Here is a 24,723-nt window from a genome sequence, read left to right as displayed (position 1 = left end):
AGCTTAAATTTAATAAACTCTTTGCAAGATCGCATCATTATAAATTAAAGGAAGTTGATATTATTGAATGTGGTTCAAAATTAAATTATTATCATGAGCAAAGCAGATGTCATAAATGAAATTCATAAAAATGCTAGAGTTAACTTTCCTAGACGGAAAGTATTATTGAGAGATATAGATGACCTCTGGCAAGCCGATTTGATGGATATGCAAGCGATTTCGAAGGTAAACAGTGGTTATAAATATATATTAGTGGTAGTCGATTGCTTCTCCAAATATGCTTGGACAGTACCGATTAAACAAAAGAATAAGGAACTAGTATCTAAATCATTTTTAGAAATATTGAAAGGAGGACGAGTACCAAAAAATTTACAGACAGTGTTCGCGCCCGAGATGCGGGCAACCCTATAAGCGGGCGGAGCGGCGTGCGGGGAAGAAACGTCACTCAAAATCTCAACCGGCTGCCGATGCATACGCGCACCGTATAATTTGTCTTTTGCAACTTTGTTAATTCCAAAATAAACCATTACAACCAAGCAACTGTGTTTGGCCTAAACAAATGGTCCTTCGAGCCTCAACAATCAACAACGAAAATACAGTCCACTCATTTAATACGTTTGGAGCGAACGAAGTGCAGCAAATTATCGCGACATCGGCTCAACGGTCGCCGGAGTCAAACTTCAGACATCAAGACAAAGGAAGTACCGTGTGGACAGGGGAAGATAAAGTGAGTTCGTTCCATATTTTCCCTTCTAAATCCTCTATAATTGGCTTCCTATTGTGTTAATTGTTCAATTTTACGCTTATGCATTTACGAGCGCCTAATTACCATATAGTGAAGTACCCACTTTTTTTCTTTTTTTTTTTTCGTAATTCTTATCGATAATTTTTTCCTTTTAATTCAACAATGGCCCAGCTAGATGTTTTAATTCGCAAACGTAGTGGCATGAAAGCCAAGCTTACAAATTTCTCCAATTATATTAGTTCAATTGGCGCTTCCGGCATAATCTCCGAACTTCAACATGAGTTACAATGTCGATTAAATAAATACGAGGCATTATACGATCAATTCGATGAATTACAGGTGGAGATTGAGGTGTGTTCCGACAAGCCAGAGGACGAATACGAGGAACGTTCAAAATTCGAAGAGCGTTATTACGCGCTGATGGCGCAAGCGCGCAATCTGCTGTGCAGAGATGGTGCAGCAGATGACGGCCGCTCTGTTGCAGGTTCGATATGCAAACAAGCAGGTGAATCATTCCAACACAATTTTATTCGCTTACCTAAAATTGATTTACCTCGCTTTCATGGTAGTTATCAGTGCTGGCTTGAGTATAGGGATACATTTTTATCATTAATTCATAGTAGTGCTTCAATCGATAACATAAGCAAATTCCACTATTTACGCGCCTCGCTCTCGGGTGCGGCGCTCGACATTATTACGAACATAGATTTTAAAGGCGACAACTATTTAATGGCGTGGCAGTTGCTATGTGATCGATATGACAATAGTCGCCTATTAGTGCATAATCACGTGCAGGCATTGTTCAATGTTGAACAGGTTGTCAAAGAATCGAGTCTTTGTTTACGTCGTTTGCTTGATACAATTAATAAAAATATTCGAGCGTTAAAAACATTGAACGAGCCGACGCAATATTGGGATACGCTTGTAGTTTACATCATGTCAAACAAATTAGACGTAGTAACCGGTAGACATTGGGAAGAATATCGTAATGGCTTATCGAAACCGCCTTCTTTACAACAATTTTGCGACTTCATTAGTAACAAAGCTGATTTATTGGAAACAATTGAAAATAAACAGAATACAAATGTAAATAAAACAATTTCGAAAAATAACAGTTATATAATAGCATCTAACATAAATAATAGGGTATAATAAGGGTTTTCCGGTTCCGGTTGTCAAAGTGTAAACAGTGTTCTATTGTTGCTCCCGATTTTAAATTATAAAACAAATAGTAAACATCGAATTTTAACAATATAACGCAGTAAATAAAGTTCTGGAAGACACCAAGAATCATATCTTCGCTTTATCAACAAACAAGAAACGAAAACTTTTGGATAATCACAAGAATTAGTGCTTAAATTAACAGTTACAGTTATCGAAAAAAAAAAAAGTGTCCGTCAAGTAAAATCTACAGTGACTTTGCAAAACAACGACTTGTCACTTGTCAGCTGCTTAACTGCCACAACTTTCAAGTCATCGAGTAGATAAACAAGCATTTGACGTTTGACACGAGTTACCAACATTACAAAAGTAAATTCGTTCAGAAACACGTTCTATAAGTGACTTATGCGATTCAATTTACAAAGAGTAAGAATTTAAAATTGAATTATGGAGAACGGTGGAATGTCAGAAGATATGTTTAAATTATTTCAAATGATGAAAATTGAACTCGAAAAACAAACAGCAACAATTACAGAGAACGTAACTACTAATTTAATGCGTGTTATAGATGATAAAATACAACCAATAATTGAAGAAAATAATAGCCTAAAAATGGAAATACAGTTATTAAATACAAAAATTAAAAATCTGGAAAACGCAAATAGGAGAAACAATATAATAATACATGGTGTTAAAGAAATAGAGAACAACTACAATGAATTATTTGATTTGATATGTCTTAATTTACACAAAACAAATATTAATGTTGAAAAATTTGAAATAAGTAAATTTCATAGATTAGGACGGAAAGAAGAAGGAAAAACAAGGCCCATACTTATTGCATTTACTTCATACCAAAAGAAAATAGAAATACTTAAAAACAAAACCAAAATGCCAGAAAATATTTACATAACAGAAGACTTATCGAAAGAAACTATAGCACTCCGAAAAAATCTACAACAACAATTAAAATTAGAAAGAGAAAAAGGAAACGAAGCCTACATTAAGAATAATAAAGTCATAGTAAAAGAGACGAGAGATGTAGGAAAGAGAAAAAGAGATTCATCGTTATCGCCTGCGAATATTTTAACGCCAACGCGTCCCACCGACGTGGCGAAAAACATTATAGCTCCACCTAAGTTACATAAAGTAGATGCATTTGCTTACATGCGATCCAGATCACATTCTTTGACAGAGAAAAGTGCGCAACAACCTAAAGCATAGCTATTATATGATACCGGACAGGAGAGAACAGCAACCAAAATATGTGCAACTATAACTAATCCTAAACAAATCCCCAATACGGCTGGTCACCGAGGGGAGATAGACCAATACCCCCAAAAGCTTAAATCAAGAAATCCTACCAATGTACTAAAAAACGGACATCAAGAAAATACAAAACAAAAACTTAGACAGAAATTCAACATAGCTACTCTTAACACAAGATCGATGAAATCGCAAGAATCCTTATTAGAATTAGAACTAGCATTAGAAACAATAAATTGGGACATAATAGGTTTATGTGATGTGAGAAGACAGAATGAAAAAACTGAAGAACGGGATAAGTATATATTATATCATATTAACAAAAAGACTGGCATCTATGGAGTAGGGTTTTTAGTTAAGAAATACTTAAAAAACAATATAATTGAGTTCCAAGGCATATCAGATAGAATTGCCATTTTAAATTTAAAGCTTCCTGGTTATAAACACCCGGCTTCAATAGTACAAATATATGCCCCAACCGAGGTTAGCCAGAAAAACGTAAAGGATGAATTTTACAAAGATCTTAATCAAATTATGTCCACCGTAAACAAAACCGTCATTATAATGGGAGACTTTAATAGTCAAGTAGGAAAGAGGAGTAAGGACGAAGATAACGTCCTAGGACCACATTCAAATGGGAAGAGGAATGACAACGGACAAAGACTAATAAATTTCGCATTAGAAAACAACCTCCATATTATGAATACTTATTTCAAAAGAAAACACAGCAGAAAGTGGACGTGGACATCGCCGGATGGTAGAACAAGAAACGAAATAGATTACATTCTCACGAACAAACCAAAAATATTTACCAACATTGACGTTATAAACCAACTGAACTATAATACAGATCACAGAATGCTTCGAGGGCAAGTTTCCTTATTAAAACCAAAAACACGCAGAAACATCCATTATAACAACAGAAGACCAATAACCTTGCCAATTAAAGAAGATATTTTAAAACAGTTAGAATTAAATTTAGAAACAGTAAAGAATATTACCGATGTTCAACAGAAATACGACATACTCGAAAAGGAACTAAAGGAAGTCAATAATAAATGTACAATAAACAATGTTCAAAAAGATAAAATCGGTCCAGAAGCGAGAAACCTAATAGCTCAAAGGAAGTGCCTTTACGTAGACCGAAAAAGCAACCAAGAAAAGATAACAAAATTAAGTAAAGAAATTAACCGACAAATTAGAAAACATAGACATAACAGCAGAAACAGTACAATAAATTACTACATAGAAAAAACAGGTGGAGTTAATAAAGCGTTGGATCAGTTAAGGGAAAGTAAACACTGGATAGACAGATTGACACACCATAAAGACAAGAAAAGCAAAACAAACAGGAATGAAATACTAGAGGTTGCGACAGAATATTATCGTCAGTTATACAGCGACGGAAAAATACCGGATGAATTTTGCCATAATACGGAAAGACAAATTTATAATAATGATGAAGTCCCTAACATACTAAAAGAAGAAGTGGATAAGGCTATAAAAACACAAAAAATGGGTAAAGCACCGGGTGCAGACTACATATCAAACGAACTGCTAATAGGAACTTCTGATACAATATTAAATGTTCTAACCCACCTATTTAACGAAATTATGTACACTGAATATATACCAATCCAATGGAAGAAGTCAACAATAATACTACTACATAAAAAAGGTAATAAAGATGATATAGCCAATTATAGACCAATTAGTTTGATGTCCAACATATACAAAATATTTTCTAAAGTACTGCTGAATCGCTTAACAAAGACATTGGATGAAAATCAACCCAGAGAGCAAGCAGGATTTCGCAGCGATTTCTCTACGATCGATCACATTCATACCATAAAGCTAGTCATAGAAAAATGTAATGAATATGGGATCAAATACTATTTAGCATTTGTGGATTACAATAAAGCATTCGACTCTCTTCAACACACATGCATATGGGAAGCGTTAGCAGCACAAGGCGTCGAAACTAAATATATACGACTTATAAGCAACGTATACAAGAACATGGCAGCAAATATTCGAACCGAAAGGGTAGGAGATCATTTTCCCATAAAAAGAGGTGTCAGGCAAGGAGATCCACTTTCGCCAAAACTGTTTTCGGCAGTTCTTGAATCCATATTTAGACGTCTCGATTGGCGAAATTATGGATTGACTGTTAACGGCATGAAACTAAACCACCTAAGATTCGCCGACGATCTAGTGCTAATATCCGAAGACCCACAAACCATGCGAAAGATGCTTGAAGAGCTAGTTGACGAAAGTGAAAGAGTCGGACTTTCTATGAATGCAAAAAAGACAAAAGTAATGACGAATCAAGATAAAGTTCCTATTATAGTCAAGGGCACCACAATACATTATGTTGACGAATATACTTATCTCGGACAAATAATATCGCCAAGAGACCTGGCAACTAAGGAAACAAACAGTAGAATACAGCAAGCGTGGAAAAGGTACTGGTCACTGAGAGAAATATTTAAAAACAATCAAATACCACTTAGTGCAAAGAGGAGAATATTCGATACATGCATATTACCAATCATGACTTATGGCTGTCAAACATGGTCATTGACGAAATTAAATATGCGTAGACTTGCGACCTGCCAACATAGCATGGAGCGAAGCATGCTCAATGTTAAACTTAAAGATAAAATATCACTTAAAATACTACGCGACCAAACTAAAATTAAGGAAGTTACCCGCTTCATACGTAAACAAAAATGGAAATGGGCAGGACATATAATGAGAAGTAAAAATGGAAAATGGGCCAAAGATGTGATAGAGTGGTGTCCAAGAGAAAACAAAAGAAGTAAAGGGAGACAGCGTCTAAGATGGGAAGATGAAATAAGAAAAACAGCTGGTGTGACGTGGAGGAGGATGACCTACAATAGAAGAGAGTGGCAAGCTTTAGGGGAGGCCTTTGCGGAAACGCAACACAATCTCTAATCTGGTATCAATTATTATTACTATTTATGTTACATTTGTATTTGCAAGATTGTTGGAATAAAGGCTATTATTATTATTATTATTATTATTATTATAACATAAATAATAATCGTTCATTTGAACAATCAAAACATAACAACATTAAGTCTTATAATTTGTCATGTCCTTTATGTTCAAAAAATCATCTTTTGTTTACATGTGAACATTTTCGTAGTTTAACGGTTGAAGAAAGATTAAAAAAGGCGAAAGAGTTAAAAATATGTTTTAACTGTTTGCGTCCCGGACATGGTACTAAGCGATGTAGATTAACGCATTGTAAATATTGCAATAGTAAACATAATACGCTTTTGCACACCGAAGAGTCAAAGCCTACTTCATTTCAAGACCCAATGCCTAGTAGTTCTAGTGTTGCGTTGCCTATTAATCATTCATCATCATCCATTGCTTTCGCCAAAGAAAATAATATCGTTTTGTCGAGTAATGCTCCTATACAACTTACTACTTCTACGCATGTTTTACTGTCCACAGCTATGGTGAAAGTGATTGACGACAACGGCAACAGCATGGACGCACGGCTTCTACTCGATAACGGCAGTACGGCAAATTTTATAACGCAGTCGCTTTGCAGTAAACTAAAATTATCTACACGTTCCGTAAGTTCTGAAATTAATGGCATTAATAATCAATCGTTAACTAGTACACAAGCTTGCAACTTAACAATCCAGTCCCAATGTTGTAGGTATAAAGCGAATATAGAATGTTATATTTTACCGGAGATAACTAAAATACTCCCTTCTACTATTATAGACATCAGTCAACTTTCGTTGCCCTCAGATCTACATCTAGCTGACCCTTCGTTCAACATACCGTCAGTAATCGACATTCTCGTCGGGGCTGAAGTTTTCTGGGATGTTATATGTACTAAATCAATTAACCTAGGCAAAAACAAACCTAAGTTAGTTGAATCAAAATTAGGTTGGATTGTTACAGGCCAACTACCAATACAGACAACATCAAATTTTACGCAGTCTTGTAATTTGTCGATTAGAGATCTTGACAACAATTTGAAAAGGTTTTGGGAACTCGATTCCGTCGCGTCGAGCCATGCCCTGTCTAGTGAAGAACGAGCTTGTGAGGAAAGCTTTAACTTGAATACTATCCGTGACGAAGACGGTCGATTTATTGTAACGATACCATTAAAAAATAATACTAATGTCTTAGGTGAGTCATATGAAATGGCGCAACGCCGTTTTTTATCATTGGAACGTCGATTTCAACGTAATCCTGTCTTCAAAGAACGATATATAGCATTTATGCAGGAATACGAACGTTTGGGTCATATGACTGAAAACAATACGCGTAATACTTCTGAAGCAGAGTCTAATATCGAATACTTTTTGCCGCACCATGGAGTCATTAATGATGCTAGTACAACAACAAAATTTCGTGTAGTTTTTGATGCATCTGCTCCAACCTCGTCCGGGCTATCATTCAACGACATCCAAATGGTAGGACCCACTATACAAGACGATCTTCTTTCGATTTTGTTGCGTTTTCGTCAACATAAGTATGTCATATCGGCGGACATTGAAAAAATGTATAGAGCTATTAATGTTACACCTAATCAACGCAGTCTACAACAAATAATTTTTAGGGAGAACAATAAGTTACCGCTCAAAACATACAAACTCAACACAGTAACTTATGGCACCGCGTCAGCTCCTTATTTGGCCACAAAGTGTCTAAGCAGCCTAGCGTCAAGCGCGTCGAATGAACAAGTTAAACGGTCAATTTTACAAGACTTCTATGTGGACGACTACCTTAGTGGCGGCGACACCATACCACAGGTAGTGCAATTAAGTATGGAAGTACGTTCTATTTTATCTTCGGCGAAATTTCATCTTCGTAAATGGAAATCCAATAGCCCGGAGGTATTAGCCCAGGTTTTAGGTGTTTCAAGCTGTGAGGATAGTTTAAACTTCGCAGAAAATAAAGATACGCCGCATAAAACCTTAGGTTTATTTTGGTTATGCAATTCAGATTATCTTTCTTTCTCTGTTAATATAGACTTGAACAAGCAGGTAACGAAACGTATTATGTTGTCAGTAATTAGTCAAATTTTCGACCCTTTAGGTCTTGTAGGTCCGTGTGTTGTTGAAGGCAAAATTTTATTACAAGGTCTTTGGTTGATAAAGTCTGATTGGGATGAACAAGTACCAGAAAAAATAAAAACACTTTGGACATCCTTCTCAAGCTCTCTATTACATCTTAATAATTTACAAATTCCCCGTTGGGTGTTGTCTGATAAAGCGTGTTTATATGAGCTTCATATTTTTACAGATGCCTCGGAACAGGCGTACGGGTCTTGTGTTTACGTGCGTTCGATAGATGAGCAAAATCAAATAATGGTTAGATTATTAATCTCTAAAAATCGCGTAGCACCGATCAAGCCTACAACTATTCCACGGTTAGAGCTTTGTGGGGCATTACTAGGAACTAGACTATACGTAAAGATCATAAATGCTCTCCATTTACCAATTACAAGGTGTTATTTTTGGTGCGATTCAACTATTGTTTTACGCTGGTTATCTATGCCATCGCATTCATTAGATCCGTTTGTGCGCAACCGCGTTCATGAAATACAAGAGAGTACTGCTGAACATTCATGGAGATACGTTTCGTCTGGAGACAATCCTGCCGATTTAGTATCACGAGGCGTGAAGGCTAATAACATTGGGGAATGTACGTTGTGGTGGTCAGGACCTGAGTTTTTGGTAAAGTCCGAAAATGATTGGCCAAAAATGCCATCTTCGGAATCTACTTACCATTACAACGAATCACAACTATTAACTACGGCAAATTTAAATCACGAGTCGGTGTTTCGATCGTTAATTAATAAATTTTCTAACTTCAATCGTCTTGTAAGAGTAATGTCATATGTTCAACGTTTTGTGTATAACCTTAAAAACAAAAATAACAAAAGAATCGGTTTACCTACGAAGGACGAATTAGATCAGGCCTTTAAGGTCGTAATGCAGAATGCCCAAATTGATATGTTTCCCGATGAATATGTCTTGCTACAAAAGGGTAAATCGTTACCTCGTAAGAATAGACTTGCGTCGTTGAGTCCGTTCATGGACAATGACGGTATCATACGTGTAGGCGGAAGGCTTGAAAACTCACCGTACGAATATAATATAAAACATCCTATTTTGCTGTGTAGTAAACATCACGTCACTAAAATATTATTTCAAAAATACCATCTAGATTTATTGCACGCAGGGCCTCAACTGCTTTTAGCAAATATTCGTCAGTTATATTGGCCCTTAGGGGGCAGAAAGCTTTCTAGAGTAATCGTAAAAAAATGCTTAAGATGTTTCAGATATAAAAATACAACTATACAACCTGTCATGGGACAATTACCAATTTCTCGTACTAACTTAGAATTTCCATTTTTACATTGCAGTGTCGACTATGCCGGACCAATACTGATAGCTGACCGGAAAGGGCGAGGTTGTAAGCTTATAATATCATACGTGTGTATTTTTGTTTGCCTTGCAGTCAAGGCTGTGCATATCGAGCTTGTTACAGATCTGACCAAGGAAGGCTACATGTCAGCTTTGAACCGTTTTGTGGCTCGTCGGGGCAAACCTCAGTCCATTCTGTCAGACAACGCTACGAACTTTGTTGGTGTTTCCAAGGAGTTGGAACTATTTTTACAGACTTCAAACCTGCCTTCGGAGGTTGCTCAGCAGGGCATTCAATTTTCCTTTGCCCCTCCATATTCTCCCCATTTTAACGGAATTGCTGAAGCAGCGGTTCGTTCTACCAAATACCATTTAAGGCGCTTGATTCAAATGACTAACTTTACATATGAGGAACTTACAACTTGTCTAACTCAAATTGAAGCCGTTTTGAATTCCCGTCCGCTTACCCCTCTCTCATCTGATCCCACTGACCTCTCTGCTCTTACTCCTTCTCATTTCTTAATCGGACGAACTCTCTTATCTGTACCTTATCCACAGGTTACAAACATGAAGGTGGAGCATTTGCAGCGTTATCAAAGAATCAATTATATAAAGCAGCATTTTTGGAAGCGGTTTTCTAAAGAATACGTCTCTTTACTTCAAACAAAAACTAAATGGTTCCATTCAACAGGACAACTATCTGTCGGAACTCTTGTATTATTGAAGGAAGCAGGTCAACCTCCTCTACTGTGGCCATTGGGACGAGTCACCAAAATTTATCCTGGCGTCGATGGAGGCTCAAGAGTGGCAGAACTAAAGATGAAAGGAAAAACTGTTCTACGGAGCTACAAAAACATCTGTCCTCTTCCCTTGGACTAGAACCTTCTCGTCACTCTGCTACCACAACTCTTCCATTACAACCACTTACATCTGTTTCTTCACAGCCGTGGGCCCATCACACTGCTTCTTTGAACAAAGGTGTTCAACCCGGGGAGGATGTTCGCGCCCGAGATGCGGGCAACCCTATAAGCGGGCGGAGCGGCGTGCGGGGAAGAAACGTCACTCAAAATCTCAACCGGCTGCCGATGCATACGCGCACCGTATAATTTGTCTTTTGCAACTTTGTTAATTCCAAAATAAACCATTACAACCAAGCAACTGTGTTTGGCCTAAACAGACAGATTAGGTAAAGAATTTTATAATGATAAATTTAGACATATTGTAAAGAAATATAACATAAATCATTATTCTACATATTCTTCTAAAAAAGCTTCTATTGTGGAACGATTGATAAGAACGTTGAAAAGTAAGCTTTATAAAGAATTTCATTTAAAAGGAAATTATAAATGGATGGATGGTACACTTGCTAAAAAAAATACATGAATATAATCATACTTTTCATAGAACTATTGGGCGGGAGCCTGCATCGATTACACATGATAATAAAGATTTTATATTATCCATTATTAATAGCATTTCACAATGTAAAAAAATAAAAAAGTGTGATAAATACAAAGTTGGTGATTTTGTAAGAATAAGTAAGTACAAAGGAATTTTTGAGAAAGGCTATACCCCTAACTGGTTTACTGAAATATTTAAGATTATCAAAGTGAATCATACTAATCCAACTACTTATTTATTGGAAGATTCTCGGGGTAGACATATTTTAGGTGCATTTTACGCTCAAGAAATCTCGAAAACTAAATATCCTGATTTATATCTAGTTGAAAAGGTTTTGAAAAAAAAGGGGGATAAAGTTTATGTTAAATGGTTAGGACTTCCAGCCAGTGAAAATAGCTGGATAGATAAGACAAATATTTTGTGAAAACAAAAAAAAAATCACCTCTACATCAGTTTAGAATTGAAGTACCTAAATATATAATCGGAATAAATATTGATTGATTATGATTTTTATGACATTAGTATTTCAATAGTTGAATAGGAAAGACTACTTAATTACTACGATGACGAGTAAACGAAATATCAAACTAAATAATCCTTACTAATATTATAAATGCGAAAGTAACTCTGTCTGTCTGTCTGTCTGTCTGTCTGTCTGTCTGTCTCGCTTTCACGCAAAAACTACTGAACCGATTTAAATGAAATTTTGTACACAGATAGTCTAGAGCCTGAGGATGGACATAGGCTATATTTTAACGCGAAAAAGGGGTTTTAAGGGGTTGAAAGTGGGGGTGAAAGTTTGTATGGAATTATCGTCATTTTTACAGTTAGAAGGTTGAAACTTATTTTCAAGGCTGCTAATTTGATAAAGATAAATATGAAATTAAATTTTTGTAAAATTTTACCCCCAAGGGTGCTAAATAACTATAGGGGATGAAATTTTGTTTGGCAATATGTGAGGTTTTGTTGAATGTTTTCTTTAATATGTTTTGCTATTACCCTTACCAATATTTAGTCTAGAGCCTAAGGAAGGACATAGGGCACATTTTAACGCGAAAAAGGGTTGAAAGGGGTTGAACGTGGGGGTGAAAGTTTGTATGGAATTATCGTCATTTTTACAGTTGGAAGCTTGAAACTTATTTTTGAGGTTGCTAATCCTTACTAATATTATAAATGCGAAAGTAACTCTGTCTGTCTGTCTGTCTGTCTGTCTGTCTGTCTGTCTCGCTTTCACGCAAAAACTACTGAACCGATTTAAATGAAATTTTGTACACAGATAGTCTAGAGCCTGAGGATGGACATAGGCTATATTTTAACGCGAAAAAGGGGTTTTAAGGGGTTGAAAGTGGGGGTGAAAGTTTGTATGGAATTATCGTCATTTTTACAGTTAGAAGGTTGAAACTTATTTTCAAGGCTGCTAATTTGATAAAGATAAATATGAAATTAAATTTTTGTAAAATTTTACCCCCAAGGGTGCTAAATAACTATAGGGGATGAAATTTTGTTTGGCAATATGTGAGGTTTTGTTGAATGTTTTCTTTAATATGTTTTGCTATTACCCTTACCAATATTTAGTCTAGAGCCTAAGGAAGGACATAGGGCACATTTTAACGCGAAAAAGGGTTGAAAGGGGTTGAACGTGGGGGTGAAAGTTTGTATGGAATTATCGTCATTTTTACAGTTGGAAGCTTGAAACTTATTTTTGAGGTTGCTAATTCTATATAAATAAATATGAAATTAAATTTTTGTAAAAAATTTACCCCCAAGGGTGCTAAATAACAATAGGGGATGAAATTTTGATTGGCAATATGCTCGGTTTTGGTGAATGTTTTGTTTAATATGTTTTGCTGTTATCCTTGCCAATATTTAGTCTAGAGCCTGAGGAAAGACGTAGGCTACATTTTAACGCGAAAAGGGGTTGAAAGAGGGGGTGGAAAATTGTATGGAAGTATTGTCTTCTTTTACAGTTAGAAGCTTGAAACTTATTTTTGAGGCTGCTAATTTGATATAAAGAAATTAATATTCAATATTTGAAAAAAGTTTACTCTTAAGGGTGCTAAATAACAATTAGGGATGAAATTTTGTTTGGGAATATTTTAGATTTTGTTGAATGTTTTGTTCAATATGTTTTGCTGTTACCGTTACAAATATTTAGTTTAGAGCCCGAGAAAGGATAAAGACTACTTTACAACGCGAAAAAGGGTTTGTAAGGTGTTGAAAGTTAGGGTGGAAATTTGTATGAAAGTATCGTCATTTTTACAGTTAGAAGCTTGAAACTTATTTTTGAGGTTGCTAATCCTTACTATCCTTACTATCCTTACTAATATTATAAATGCGAAAGTAACTCTGTCTGTCCGTCTGTCTGTCTGTCTGTCTCGCTTTCACGCAAAAACTACTGAACCGATTTAAATGAAATTTTGTACACAGATAGTCTAGAGCCTGAGGATGGACATAGGCTATATTTTAACGCGAAAAAGGGGTTTTAAGGGGTTGAAAGTGGGGGTGAAAGTTTGTATGGAATTATCGTCATTTTTACAGTTAGAAGGTTGAAACTTATTTTCAAGGCTGCTAATTTGATAAAGATAAATATGAAATTAAATTTTTGTAAAATTTTACCCCCAAGGGTGCTAAATAACTATAGGGGATGAAATTTTGTTTGGCAATATGTGAGGTTTTGTTGAATGTTTTCTTTAATATGTTTTGCTATTACCCTTACCAATATTTAGTCTAGAGCCTAAGGAAGGACATAGGGCACATTTTAACGCGAAAAAGGGTTGAAAGGGGTTGAACGTGGGGGTGAAAGTTTGTATGGAATTATCGTCATTTTTACAGTTGGAAGCTTGAAACTTATTTTTGAGGTTGCTAATTCTATATAAATAAATATGAAATTAAATTTTTGTAAAAAATTTACCCCCAAGGGTGCTAAATAACAATAGGGGATGAAATTTTGATTGGCAATATGCTCGGTTTTGGTGAATGTTTTGTTTAATATGTTTTGCTGTTATCCTTGCCAATATTTAGTCTAGAGCCTGAGGAAAGACGTAGGCTACATTTTAACGCGAAAAGGGGGTGAAAGAGGGGGTGGAAAATTGTATGGAAGTATTGTCTTCTTTTACAGTTAGAAGCTTGAAACTTATTTTTGAGGCTGCTAATTTGATATAAAGAAATTAATATTCAATATTTGAAAAAAGTTTACTCTTAAGGGTGCTAAATAACAATTAGGGATGAAATTTTGTTTGGGAATATTTTAGATTTTGTTGAATGTTTTGTTCAATATGTTTTGCTGTTACCGTTACAAATATTTAGTTTAGAGCCCGAGAAAGGATAAAGACTACTTTACAACGCGAAAAAGGGTTTGTAAGGTGTTGAAAGTTAGGGTGGAAATTTGTATGAAAGTATCGTCATTTTTACAGTTAGAAGCTTGAAACTTATTTTTGAGGTTGCTAATTCTATATAAATAAATAGGAAATTAAATTTTTGTAAAAATTTTGCCCCCAAGAGTGCTAAATAACAATAGGGGATGAAATTTTGTTAGGCAATATGTAAGGTTTTGGTGAATGTTTTGTTTAATATGTTTTGATGTTACCCTTACCAATATTTAGTCTAGAACCTGAGGAAGGACAAAGCCTACTTTTTTAACGCGAAAAAAGGGTTATAAGAGGCTGAAAGTGAGGGTGGAAATTTGTATGGAAGTATCGTCATTTTTACAGTTAGAAGCTTTAAACTTATTTTTTAGGCTGCTGATTTGATATAAATAAATATGACATTTGAAATTTGTAAAAGTTTTACCCTCAAGGTTGCAATGTAACAAAACGGAATAGGGGATGAAAATTTGGATGGGAAGATGTTTATGTGAATATTTTGTAAGTTTAATATTTTTTGGCATTTTTTATAAGTTTAAGTAAAAAAAAAGAAAAAAAACAACAACAACATAATTCTCGACCCGTAACCCAGAGGGGTAGGCAGAGACCCAGGACCTACATTTGGCGCGGTCCGGGCACACCTCTTTCTATGTTCTTCTACATACATCAAAGCATAGCACATTGGTTAAATAAAATAATTAGCTCAAAAAAAAAATGCTACCCAAAATAGTATTTCACGCGGACGAAGTCGCGGGCACAGCTAGTTCTATATAAATAAATATGAAATTAAATTTTTGTAAAAAATTTACCCCCAAGGGTGCTAAATAACAATAGGGGATGAAATTTTGATTGGCAATATGCTCGGTTTTGGTGAATGTTTTGTTTAATATGTTTTGCTGTTATCCTTGCCAATATTTAGTCTAGAGCCTGAGGAAAGACGTAGGCTACATTTTAACGCGAAAAGGGGTTGAAAGAGGGGGTGGAAAATTGTATGGAAGTATTGTCTTCTTTTACAGTTAGAAGCTTGAAACTTATTTTTGAGGCTGCTAATTTGATATAAAGAAATTAATATTCAATATTTGAAAAAAGTTTACTCTTAAGGGTGCTAAATAACAATTAGGGATGAAATTTTGTTTGGGAATATTTTAGATTTTGTTGAATGTTTTGTTCAATATGTTTTGCTGTTACCGTTACAAATATTTAGTTTAGAGCCCGAGAAAGGATAAAGACTACTTTACAACGCGAAAAAGGGTTTGTAAGGTGTTGAAAGTTAGGGTGGAAATTTGTATGAAAGTATCGTCATTTTTACAGTTAGAAGCTTGAAACTTATTTTTGAGGTTGCTAATTCTATATAAATAAATAGGAAATTAAATTTTTGTAAAAATGTTGCCCCCAAGAGTGCTAAATAACAATAGGGGATGAAATTTTGTTAGGCAATATGTAAGGTTTTGGTGAATGTTTTGTTTAATATGTTTTGATGTTACCCTTACCAATATTTAGTCTAGAACCTGAGGAAGGACAAAGCCTACTTTTTTAACGCGAAAAAAGGGTTATAAGAGGCTGAAAGTGAGGGTGGAAATTTGTATGGAAGTATCGTCATTTTTACAGTTAGAAGCTTTAAACTTATTTTTTAGGCTGCTGATTTGATATAAATAAATATGACATTTGAAATTTGTAAAAGTTTTACCCTCAAGGTTGCAATGTAACAAAACGGAATAGGGGATGAAAATTTGGATGGGAAGATGTTTATGTGAATATTTTGTAAGTTTAATATTTTTTGGCATTTTTTATAAGTTTAAGTAAAAAAAAAGAAAAAAAACAACAACAACATAATTCTCGACCCGTAACCCAGAGGGGTAGGCAGAGACCCAGGACCTACATTTGGCGCGGTCCGGGCACACCTCTTTCTATGTTCTTCTACATACATCAAAGCATAGCACATTGGTTAAATAAAATAATTAGCTCAAAAAAAAAATGCTACCCAAAATAGTATTTCACGCGGACGAAGTCGCGGGCACAGCTAGTAAAATTAATAAAGTAAAACAACTGGATGTAATAAAGAAAGTAGCTTCTGGAAAGGGTTTTAGAAACACATTTAAAAATGTAGTTTCACATGCAAAACAGCACATTAAAAATCTAAAACCGAAATGTAAAAAAATGTTGACTGAATTAGCACTCGCTGCAGCTCAAGAATTTGCATCCGACCTTCCTGTTCAATTACCAAGAGTGATACCAGTACCTAAGACTGGTGGTTTACTTCCTTTAATTCCTATTTTTGCGGGATTGTCTGCTGCTGGTAGCATAGCTGGAGGTGTCGCAGGAATCACTAGAGCTATAAATGAATATAGAACTGCGCGAAAACACTTTTCAACCTTAAAAATGGGTGATATTCAGAAGAAATCATTCAAGGTTGGAGAAGGATTACATCTTAAGCCTTATGAGATGGACTAGGAATTTATGTCATTGAACAAAAAAACTAACTGATCGGCTACCTAGAAGAGCGTTAACAAATGTTGATATTTTAAAATATAGCATTTTTCCGTGGTGTCTATATGAGAGATGAATTACCAGAAAAACCACTTCAAATGGAATGTGGGGTTATAAATTTAGATTGCTCTAAGAACTCTGGAACTCACTGGGTAGCCTATGCCAAACTTGATGAAAACATCGAATACTTCGATAGCTATGGAAATTTAAAACCTCCGAAAGAATTTATTGAATATGTTGGATCGAATATTCGATATAACTATGATAACCTTCAAGGAAGTCATTTATTTAATTGTGGACATTTATGTTTGAACTTTTTAAAGTCATTTTGGTCGTCTAGAAAAATAAAAAAATAAAAGTAACTGCCATTGTACATATTGAGTCAGTATATGTCAAGAACTCGTGATGACTTAAACATTTATCTGTAAAACATTTGAACAAATAATAAAGTTGTTTTATTATAAAAAGCAGTGATTAAAAAAGAATACTATGCTCGTTTTCAATAAAAGCCTTGTTGATAACAAGAAAAAGAACATTTCTACATTCGTAGCCAGGAAAAGAAGACGGTCTCAGCGGTTACGCGTCAGAAAAATTACTTTAAATAATAAAAAGTTTCTACAAGCCCTTGGATTTAAATTATTAAAAAATGCTTGATGTAATTCAATAACCACATCATGAAAATTCTATTGAAAGCTTTGAAATTCATAGTTATAATCCATATAATAACAGTTTTAAGGATAATGATGAAATAAGAATACCTATCCATCAGCAAGATGTATATGTACTACCATCAGCGAGCTCTATTTATATAGAAGGTAATAGCTAAATAATGGTGGTATATTTTTACCCGTCTTTTTGGAGCTGGATGCTTCATTGCAGTCATCTTCCGCAGAGCTGTCATCCCCGAACAACATTTGCGCCGTAACTCTTGGTGGTGATAAGACGGGACTAATAGCCACCTTCTTAGCCCGCTTCTCTTCACCCGCAATCTTCCTGACCGGCTCCTCCGTAATCTTGTCAGACGATTTCCTCTTCAACTTTTTTTGCTCAGAACTTGGTGGCGGAGGTTTGGCGTCAGACTCCGAGTCGCTTGAAAGAAACAGATCTTTGGCAAGTTGGGACCTATAATAGAAAAAGAAAAAATAATGAGATATTGTAATATTTATCATTCACTTCCCTATGATTTAATGATAGTTTTCATAGATCATATAAAGACATACATATAACTTGACATTAGTTGTAAGATTATTAAGCAACAGACTATGAGAATAGTATTGTAAAAGTATCATTTAAGATTAATATATCTAAAAGAACAATTTGATAAACATGGTCACAAGTAATAGGAGGATACCGTTCAAACTTCGTAAATATACCTACAGGAGTTCCCCAGGGCTCACACCTCGGTCCTCTATTTTACACGGCGTATTTATATGACATTAATCAATGTTTTATGCACGCAAAGCATATTATTTACGCCGATGATAAAAAAATATATCATAATATAAGAAACAATAATGATTGCCTAGACCTGCAAAAAGACTTAAACTGTCTTACGAGGTACTACAACGACAACAACATAACAGTTAATATAACTAAGTGCCAACATATCACTTACACCCGTAAGACTCGACCAGTCTTATACAACTACGAATTTAACAATGTGAAAATAACAAAATCTTGCACTGTTCGTGACTTGGGCATTTGGTTGGACGAAAAATTGGTACTATCACATCATATCACGTACATTGTGGAAAAATCATATAAAAACTTAGGTTTTGTCTTACGAGCCTCTAAACATTTTAAAGACATATTCTCTTTAAAATTATTGTACTATGCTTACGTTCGTAGTACATTAGAATACGCAAATCCTGTTTGGTCTCCTCATGCCGCTGTATATAAAAAGAATATCGAACGAATACAAAAAATCTTTATCAATCACATTAATTTCCGGCAACGAAAAAGTGCCACATCTTACACAGAAGCATGCCACAACAACGGATTATTGACGCTCGAAGAAAGGCGTACTTTACTTGACATGTGCCTACTATATGATGTTATACACGGTAATGTTGATTGTAAGGAACTACAGTCAAAACCGTTTATAGCGACATCGTTTAGAACAACATACCGGTTAAATTGACCAAAATCAAAGGTCCTGGCTGAATGTTATTACATATCTTTCCTATTAATACCTGTCACCGGTTGTTACAACTATCGGTTGTACGACGAGGCGACTACAAATTCGCTTCCCTGCGTGTCTGTAACCTTTATGGCACAGTTGTCTCTGCAACAGAAATCCGTCAGCGGAAAGGCATGTATACCTTTAGACGTGAGTATGCACGCCCTTGGCCGATCGTGACTTGTGAAGAGGTTAATCTTACCTGATAATTTAGAAAGTCCTAGAACTTTGTCCGCCCTAACCCACGGCTCTTGTATTAGGGCGACGGTGTTGGTGTGTGCCTCCAGCCACTTTCGTAGTTGAGCCGTGGCAGTCTCGCTGTGGTGGAGGTTGATTTGAAGGAATTGTGTGTGGTTACTCGACGAAGGGGACGGCATTTTGACGTTCCTTGATGTCTTTGCCTTCTTCGTCGAGATAGAGGCTCGCCAGCATTGCTTCAGCATCATCCCCGTCGGAGAGGGAGGCTCCCGATAGAGTACCGAGAGACTCCCCAGCCGCAGGGGAGGACACTTGTTGCAAGCCTGACGTGCCTGGTATGCTTTCCTGGGGATCTTGTGATGTTTGATCCCCTTTGTTTTGCTCTGCTGCAGAACTGTTGTTCGACGCATCGTCGGCGACTTTGTCATCGGTGTTTTGCTCCTGTTCTTGTGGAGTGGGCATGTCGGTTGGTTGTGCTGACGTGGAGGTCTGTGGAGTCTCGTAATACTTCCCTCCTTTGCCCAGGAATTTAAGGTAGCACTGATTTATAGTGCAGGCCAGTCGTCTGTTGTGAGCCAGGACGGTGGGGATCTGCGTTTCGGGGATGGTCACCTTGATAAACCAACCCTCCGCTTGTTTTTCACCGTCCAGGAACTGCCATTCTTTAATGTCTATCCAGCGATTTTGTCTGTAGAGCAAGCGCCCTATGTCACGTGTATCAGTAAGAAGGTCAAACTGATCTGGGACGAACATGCCACATCGTACGCGTCGTGGGAGGTCAGCCTGTGGTTTGACGACCAGCTGGTTTCCTTGGCACATTTGGGGGTCCGCTGCAATCCCCTTCAGCCAATTAAGTGTCAGCTGGTCCTCGCAGGTGACCCTGATGGCTCCTTCGACGTATGTAGGTCTGGTGACGAAAACCGGCATTTGGTCACTACTTCCGCCTTCTGGCTTCCATGCGACCTTGACCATGGCTTGCGTCATGTTTCTTATAAAGGTATTGGCTATCTCCCTGGTTAGGTTGCCAGATCGTGCGCAGGTAACCGCTACTTTTAGGTCGGAGGATACTGCGTCACTGTAGCTGATAGCTGTTGTTCTGGAAGGTCTCTCCACCTTCTGTTTTTTATGGTCTCCTCTCGGCGACGTTGAACTGTTCAAAGCTCTTTTTTCGGCTCGGGTTTCCTTACCAGGTCGCTGAGGCGCCTTTCCTTTCACAGGAGCCTTTCCCTTGCCAGAGATAGTGGTCGGCTCTGGAGGTCTACGACCTGTACCAGTTGCACATTGGCCACTAGGTCCGGCTTGGGGCGACACCTGATCTGGGATTGGCGACTCTGTAACCCTAGGTAGTTCACCCTTCCACGGACCTGCTCGGTTGTCCGAGTGGGCGGAGAGGTGAACTCCGACGTGGCGCGTCCCCGGGTGGTGGATAGGGGAACGCCCCGGCATATTGCTGGGGTAGGGCTTTTTTCGCCCCGCGAACCAAACACTAGACGGGTGGAGCGCAGCGATGCGCTATCACGATGGCGGGTCCGCCGGTCTTTGACCGGTGGGCGAGGGCTTCGGCCACCGTCGGATAACCCGTAATCCGCACTGAGCGGACCGGGGGCCCAGCGCACTGAGCGCGGGGTTGCGAGGAAGAAAACCTCTCTAAAAAATCACCCGGTGGCAACACCACACTTGGCCGTCCACTGGTCATTTTGATCGGTGGACGCCAAGCAAACCGTAATCCGCACTGAGCGGACCGGGGGCCCTGCGCACTGAGCGTGGGGCCGCGAGGAAGAAAACCTCTCTAAAAAATTACCCGGTGGCAACACCACACTTGGCCGTCCACTGGTCTTTATGATCGGTGGACGCCAAGCAAACCGTAATCCGCACTGAGCGGACCGGGGGCCCTACGCACTGAGCGTGGGGTCGCGAGGAAGAAAACCTCTCTAAAAAATTACCCGGAGGAGGAGTACACGCCCATTGGGCGGTGCTGGGCGCGGCGTGCACCGAGGTGCCGTCGTGCGGAGTGGAGGGGTGTTTTTCCCGCGGGGCTATGCCGGACAGGGCCTCCCATACCGGACAGGCCCGCGAGGAACACCGGTGGACCCTGAGGGGTCGGAGGATGGTGGGTCTTCAAGGCCCTCGGCGCGATAGGGTTGGTCAACCCGGCCTCCCTATTGGGCAAAACGACGTTGTGTGGCAGCACTCTAAACTGCAGAGGACTTTGGTCGGTGGATGGCGGCCTTATAGGTCGTGCGTTGATGGAAGGGGGACCTCACCCTGCTACCAAAGGCGGTTTCCGGTGTCCGACAACACTGGACAAAGTATGAGATGGCAAGCCTACAAAACAAATTACCCCAGGAGGGTACCGACAGCATCGCTGGAGGAGAATCCCTCCCCGCGGCCTCGGCCGCGGGCTGCCCCGCGTATTCTGGGGGGGGCAAGGACTGCTTTTCCTATACGACGACTCAGGCAAGAATAATGGAGACGATTGCACGCGACTTGGATTCGGAGGTGACGAGGCGCCCATCATTGGACGGCGTCGACCTTAAAGAAGCGAGAGTAGTACTGGAGCGCATTCCGATCGCGGCGCCTAACGCCGCGCGACAGCGCGACAAGATGGAGTGCGACGGTGGAGCAGCGTCTGATTCGGATTGCAGCCTCACTGTCGATGCCGAAAGGGGACCGATCTCAGAGTTCGGCGCGAAACGGCCCCGCCTCAGTGAGGGGTCCACGGACGAGGAACGGATGGCGTCCCCAGTGACGGCAAGATGGCGCCAACAAGAGAAGAGGGCCGCGGCCAAAGCTCGAGCCAAACAAAAGGAGGAAGATCTGGAGAAAGAAGCTGAGCTCGCTCGCTTCCGGCGCGAGACACGGTCTGCGTTGTTTCCCCGACCTCACGAGAGAACGGGAGAGAGGTGTGCCGCTCAGCTCCAAGAGCAGGTGCAGGAGGACTTGGCCATCATTGAGAGGGTGGCGACCAAGTCCTCCAATTTGAAGGGCAACTTTGTGCGAGCCCTGAAGGACGCTGCGGTATCAATTAAGGAAGCCGTGGAAGTCCTCGGGGCCCGCACACTATCGGAGGAGACATGCCAGCTCCAGGCAGACAATGCTCGCCTGCGGGCCGAGATGGACGCACTCCATAAGGAGTTAGCAGACATAAAGGAGGATCTGCGGAAACGGGGTTCCGCAGTCTCCTCCCACCCGGATGCGACAGTGAAGGCCGTCCCCGCACCACGGTCCCCACAAATACCGAACGAGACGTCCTCCGTGGAGGAGATCTGTCGTGCAGTGATGGTTCAGGTCGGAGGCATGATGAACGCCCGCCTGGCCTCGTTTGAGGACAGACTTCTCCCGGAGAGGAACCTGCGGCCGCCTCTCGCGGCCGATAAGAAGAGGGACGGGAGTACGTACGCTGCCAAGCTTGCGGGGCAGCCGACGGTGCCCGCTAAAGGGAAAGACCAGGGAGCGGCCAGGCAGGCGGCGCAGAAAGTGCCAGCCCAGCCAGGCACCAGCGGCACCCAACGGAAGGCTCCCGCTGCGCCATCGCAGCGCCCGCCGGGCCCCGCCCAGAGCCGGCCCGAGACACAGGGCACGAGCGCCCCCTCACCCACTACTGCGGAAAAGGGGAAGAGTAAGAGAAGGAGAAAGAGGAGGAAGAACAAGAAAAAGAGCTCACCACCCGGGCAGCAGCAGTCGCAGCCCGCGGTTGGTGAGTGGATAAAGGTGGGGCCCAAAAGGCGACAAAAGGAGAAGGCTGGTGCCACCAAACTCCACGCGCCCCGGTCGTCTGCGGTGGTCATCACGCTGCAGCCGGGTGCGTCGGAGAGAGGTGCCACCTATGCAAGCGTCATCGCCTCGGCAAAGGAGAGGATTAACCCGGCCGAGTTTGGAGCCCAGGGCGTTCGCCTCCGGAAGGCTGCCAACGGGGGTCGTATTTTTGAGTTCCCAGGCGCCTCCAGTGGCGAGAAGGCGGACTCCCTGGCCCAAAGGCTGCGGGAGGTCCTAGATGGTGAAGTCGTCCGCGTCTCCCGGCCTACTAAGTCGGTGGCCCTACGGGTGTCAGGCCTAGACGATTCTACCACCGATGCCGAGGTGGTCGCCGCGATCGCTGCAGCGGGAGGGTGCCCCGCCGAGCAGCTGCGGGCCGGCGTGATGTCCACCGGCCGCGACGGACTGGGATCAGTGGTTGTCCAGTGTCCCGTCGCGGCTGCGAAAAAGATCGCGACCGCTGGTCGTCTGCTGGTGGGCTGGGTGTCCGCCCAGGCTAGGGTGCTGGATGCCCGGCCAATCAGATGCTTCAGGTGCCTGGCTCCCGGGCACCTATCCGGCCAGTGCCAGGGGGTGGACCGCTCCGGACTCTGTTTCCGGTGCGGCCAACCAGGGCACAAGGCCCGCGGATGCACCGCTGCGCCTCACTGCGTGGTCTGCGCTGCGGCCGGCATGCCGGCGGAGCACCGAGTCGGCAATAAAGCCTGCGTCTCCCCACCCAAGGGGAAGAGAAGTAAGAAGGGAGGTGGGGACGGTCAGAACCCGACGGTCGGACAGCCAACTGCCTCACCCCTACAGGCGGCACCGCCGCAGGCCGAGGAGGTTGCTATGGTCGTGGAATAATGGCCCTCAACCTCCTCCAAGCCAACATCAATCACTCCGCCAGAGCTCAGGACCTTCTGTTCCAGAGCATGGCGGAGTGGAACATCCACGTGGCGGTGGTGGCCGAGCCATACCGGGTCCCAGCTGGGGACGATTGGGTGGGAGACGCAGACGGGCTGGTGGCCATAACATCCCGGTCCATCGCAGGCTCTCCGGCCTTCGTGGACGTGGTCCGAGGCCGGGGATACGTTTCGGCCCTCGTCGGCGACATCATGGTGGTCGGAGTGTACTTCTCGCCGAATCGGAGTCTCGCCGACTTCGAGTCTTTTCTTTCTGAGGTCGGCGTCCTGATAGGCGGAAGTCGCTCCGCCCGGGTGCTCGTCGCGGGGGACCTCAACGCCAAATCCTCGGCTTGGGGGTGCCCGGCGACAGATCCGCGAGGCCGAGAGTTAGAAGACTGGGCGGTGGAGACCGGACTCGTGGTCCTTAACCAGGGGTCGGTCAACACGTGCGTGCGGCGTCAGGGCGGCTCCATTGTTGACGTCACCTTCGCCGATGCCGTCCTGGCACGCCGTGTTCGTGGCTGGCGGGTGGCCGAGGACGTGGAGACGCTATCGGACCACCGGTACGTGAGGTTCGACATCTCCGCGTCCCCGTCCAACCCGAGCCCAGTCCCAGGCCGGCCCCCGAGCGGGGAGGGCCCACGCTGGTCGCTGTCGCAGATGGACCGGGATTTCCTGGTCGAGGTCGCTCTCGTGGAGGCGTGGTTCTCCGCGCCCCGAGAGTCTGTGGTCGAGGTCGGTCAGGAGGCGGCGCGGTTGGGTGCGGCCATGTCGCGTATTTGCGACGGGGCCATGCCGAGGGTCCGTTCCGTCCCCTCCAAAAAGCCGGTGTACTGGTGGACCGCCGAGCTCACGCTGC

General features: G+C 41.0%; 2 protein-coding genes and 1 pseudogene across 3 annotated transcripts; all 3 read left to right on the top strand.

Moving 5' to 3' along the window:
• Nucleotides 1–405: 405 nt before the first annotated feature.
• LOC123723167 lies at nucleotides 406–10,766 on the top strand. 2 transcript variants are annotated; one of them, XM_045685730.1, is made up of 3 exons: nucleotides 406–1,250; nucleotides 6,659–6,783; nucleotides 10,542–10,766. In XM_045685730.1, exons 1-3 carry the CDS (start codon nucleotides 908–910, stop codon nucleotides 10,701–10,703), a joined length of 630 nt encoding a protein of 209 aa, XP_045541686.1. In that variant the 5' UTR covers nucleotides 406–907; the 3' UTR covers nucleotides 10,704–10,766. The 2 variants fall into 2 exon arrangements, with proteins under 2 accessions (XP_045541686.1, XP_045541685.1); XM_045685729.1 differs by having other exon boundaries at nucleotides 10,156–10,766.
• On the top strand, nucleotides 1,923–6,208 carry LOC106709235 (annotated as a pseudogene).
• A 10,924-nt stretch (nucleotides 10,767–21,690) lies between the features above and the next one.
• On the top strand, nucleotides 21,691–23,823 carry LOC123722893. Its single transcript, XM_045685458.1, has one exon. It carries the CDS (start codon nucleotides 21,691–21,693, stop codon nucleotides 23,821–23,823), a length of 2,133 nt encoding a protein of 710 aa, XP_045541414.1.
• The last annotated feature ends 900 nt before the right edge of the window (nucleotides 23,824–24,723 follow it).

This window comes from Papilio machaon, chromosome W (genome assembly GCF_912999745.1).
Source record: "Papilio machaon chromosome W, ilPapMach1.1, whole genome shotgun sequence".
Lineage (NCBI taxonomy): Eukaryota > Metazoa > Arthropoda > Insecta > Lepidoptera > Papilionidae > Papilio > Papilio machaon.
The sequence above is the reverse complement of the archived record's forward strand: the minus strand, read 5'-3'. Positions and strand labels throughout refer to the sequence as shown.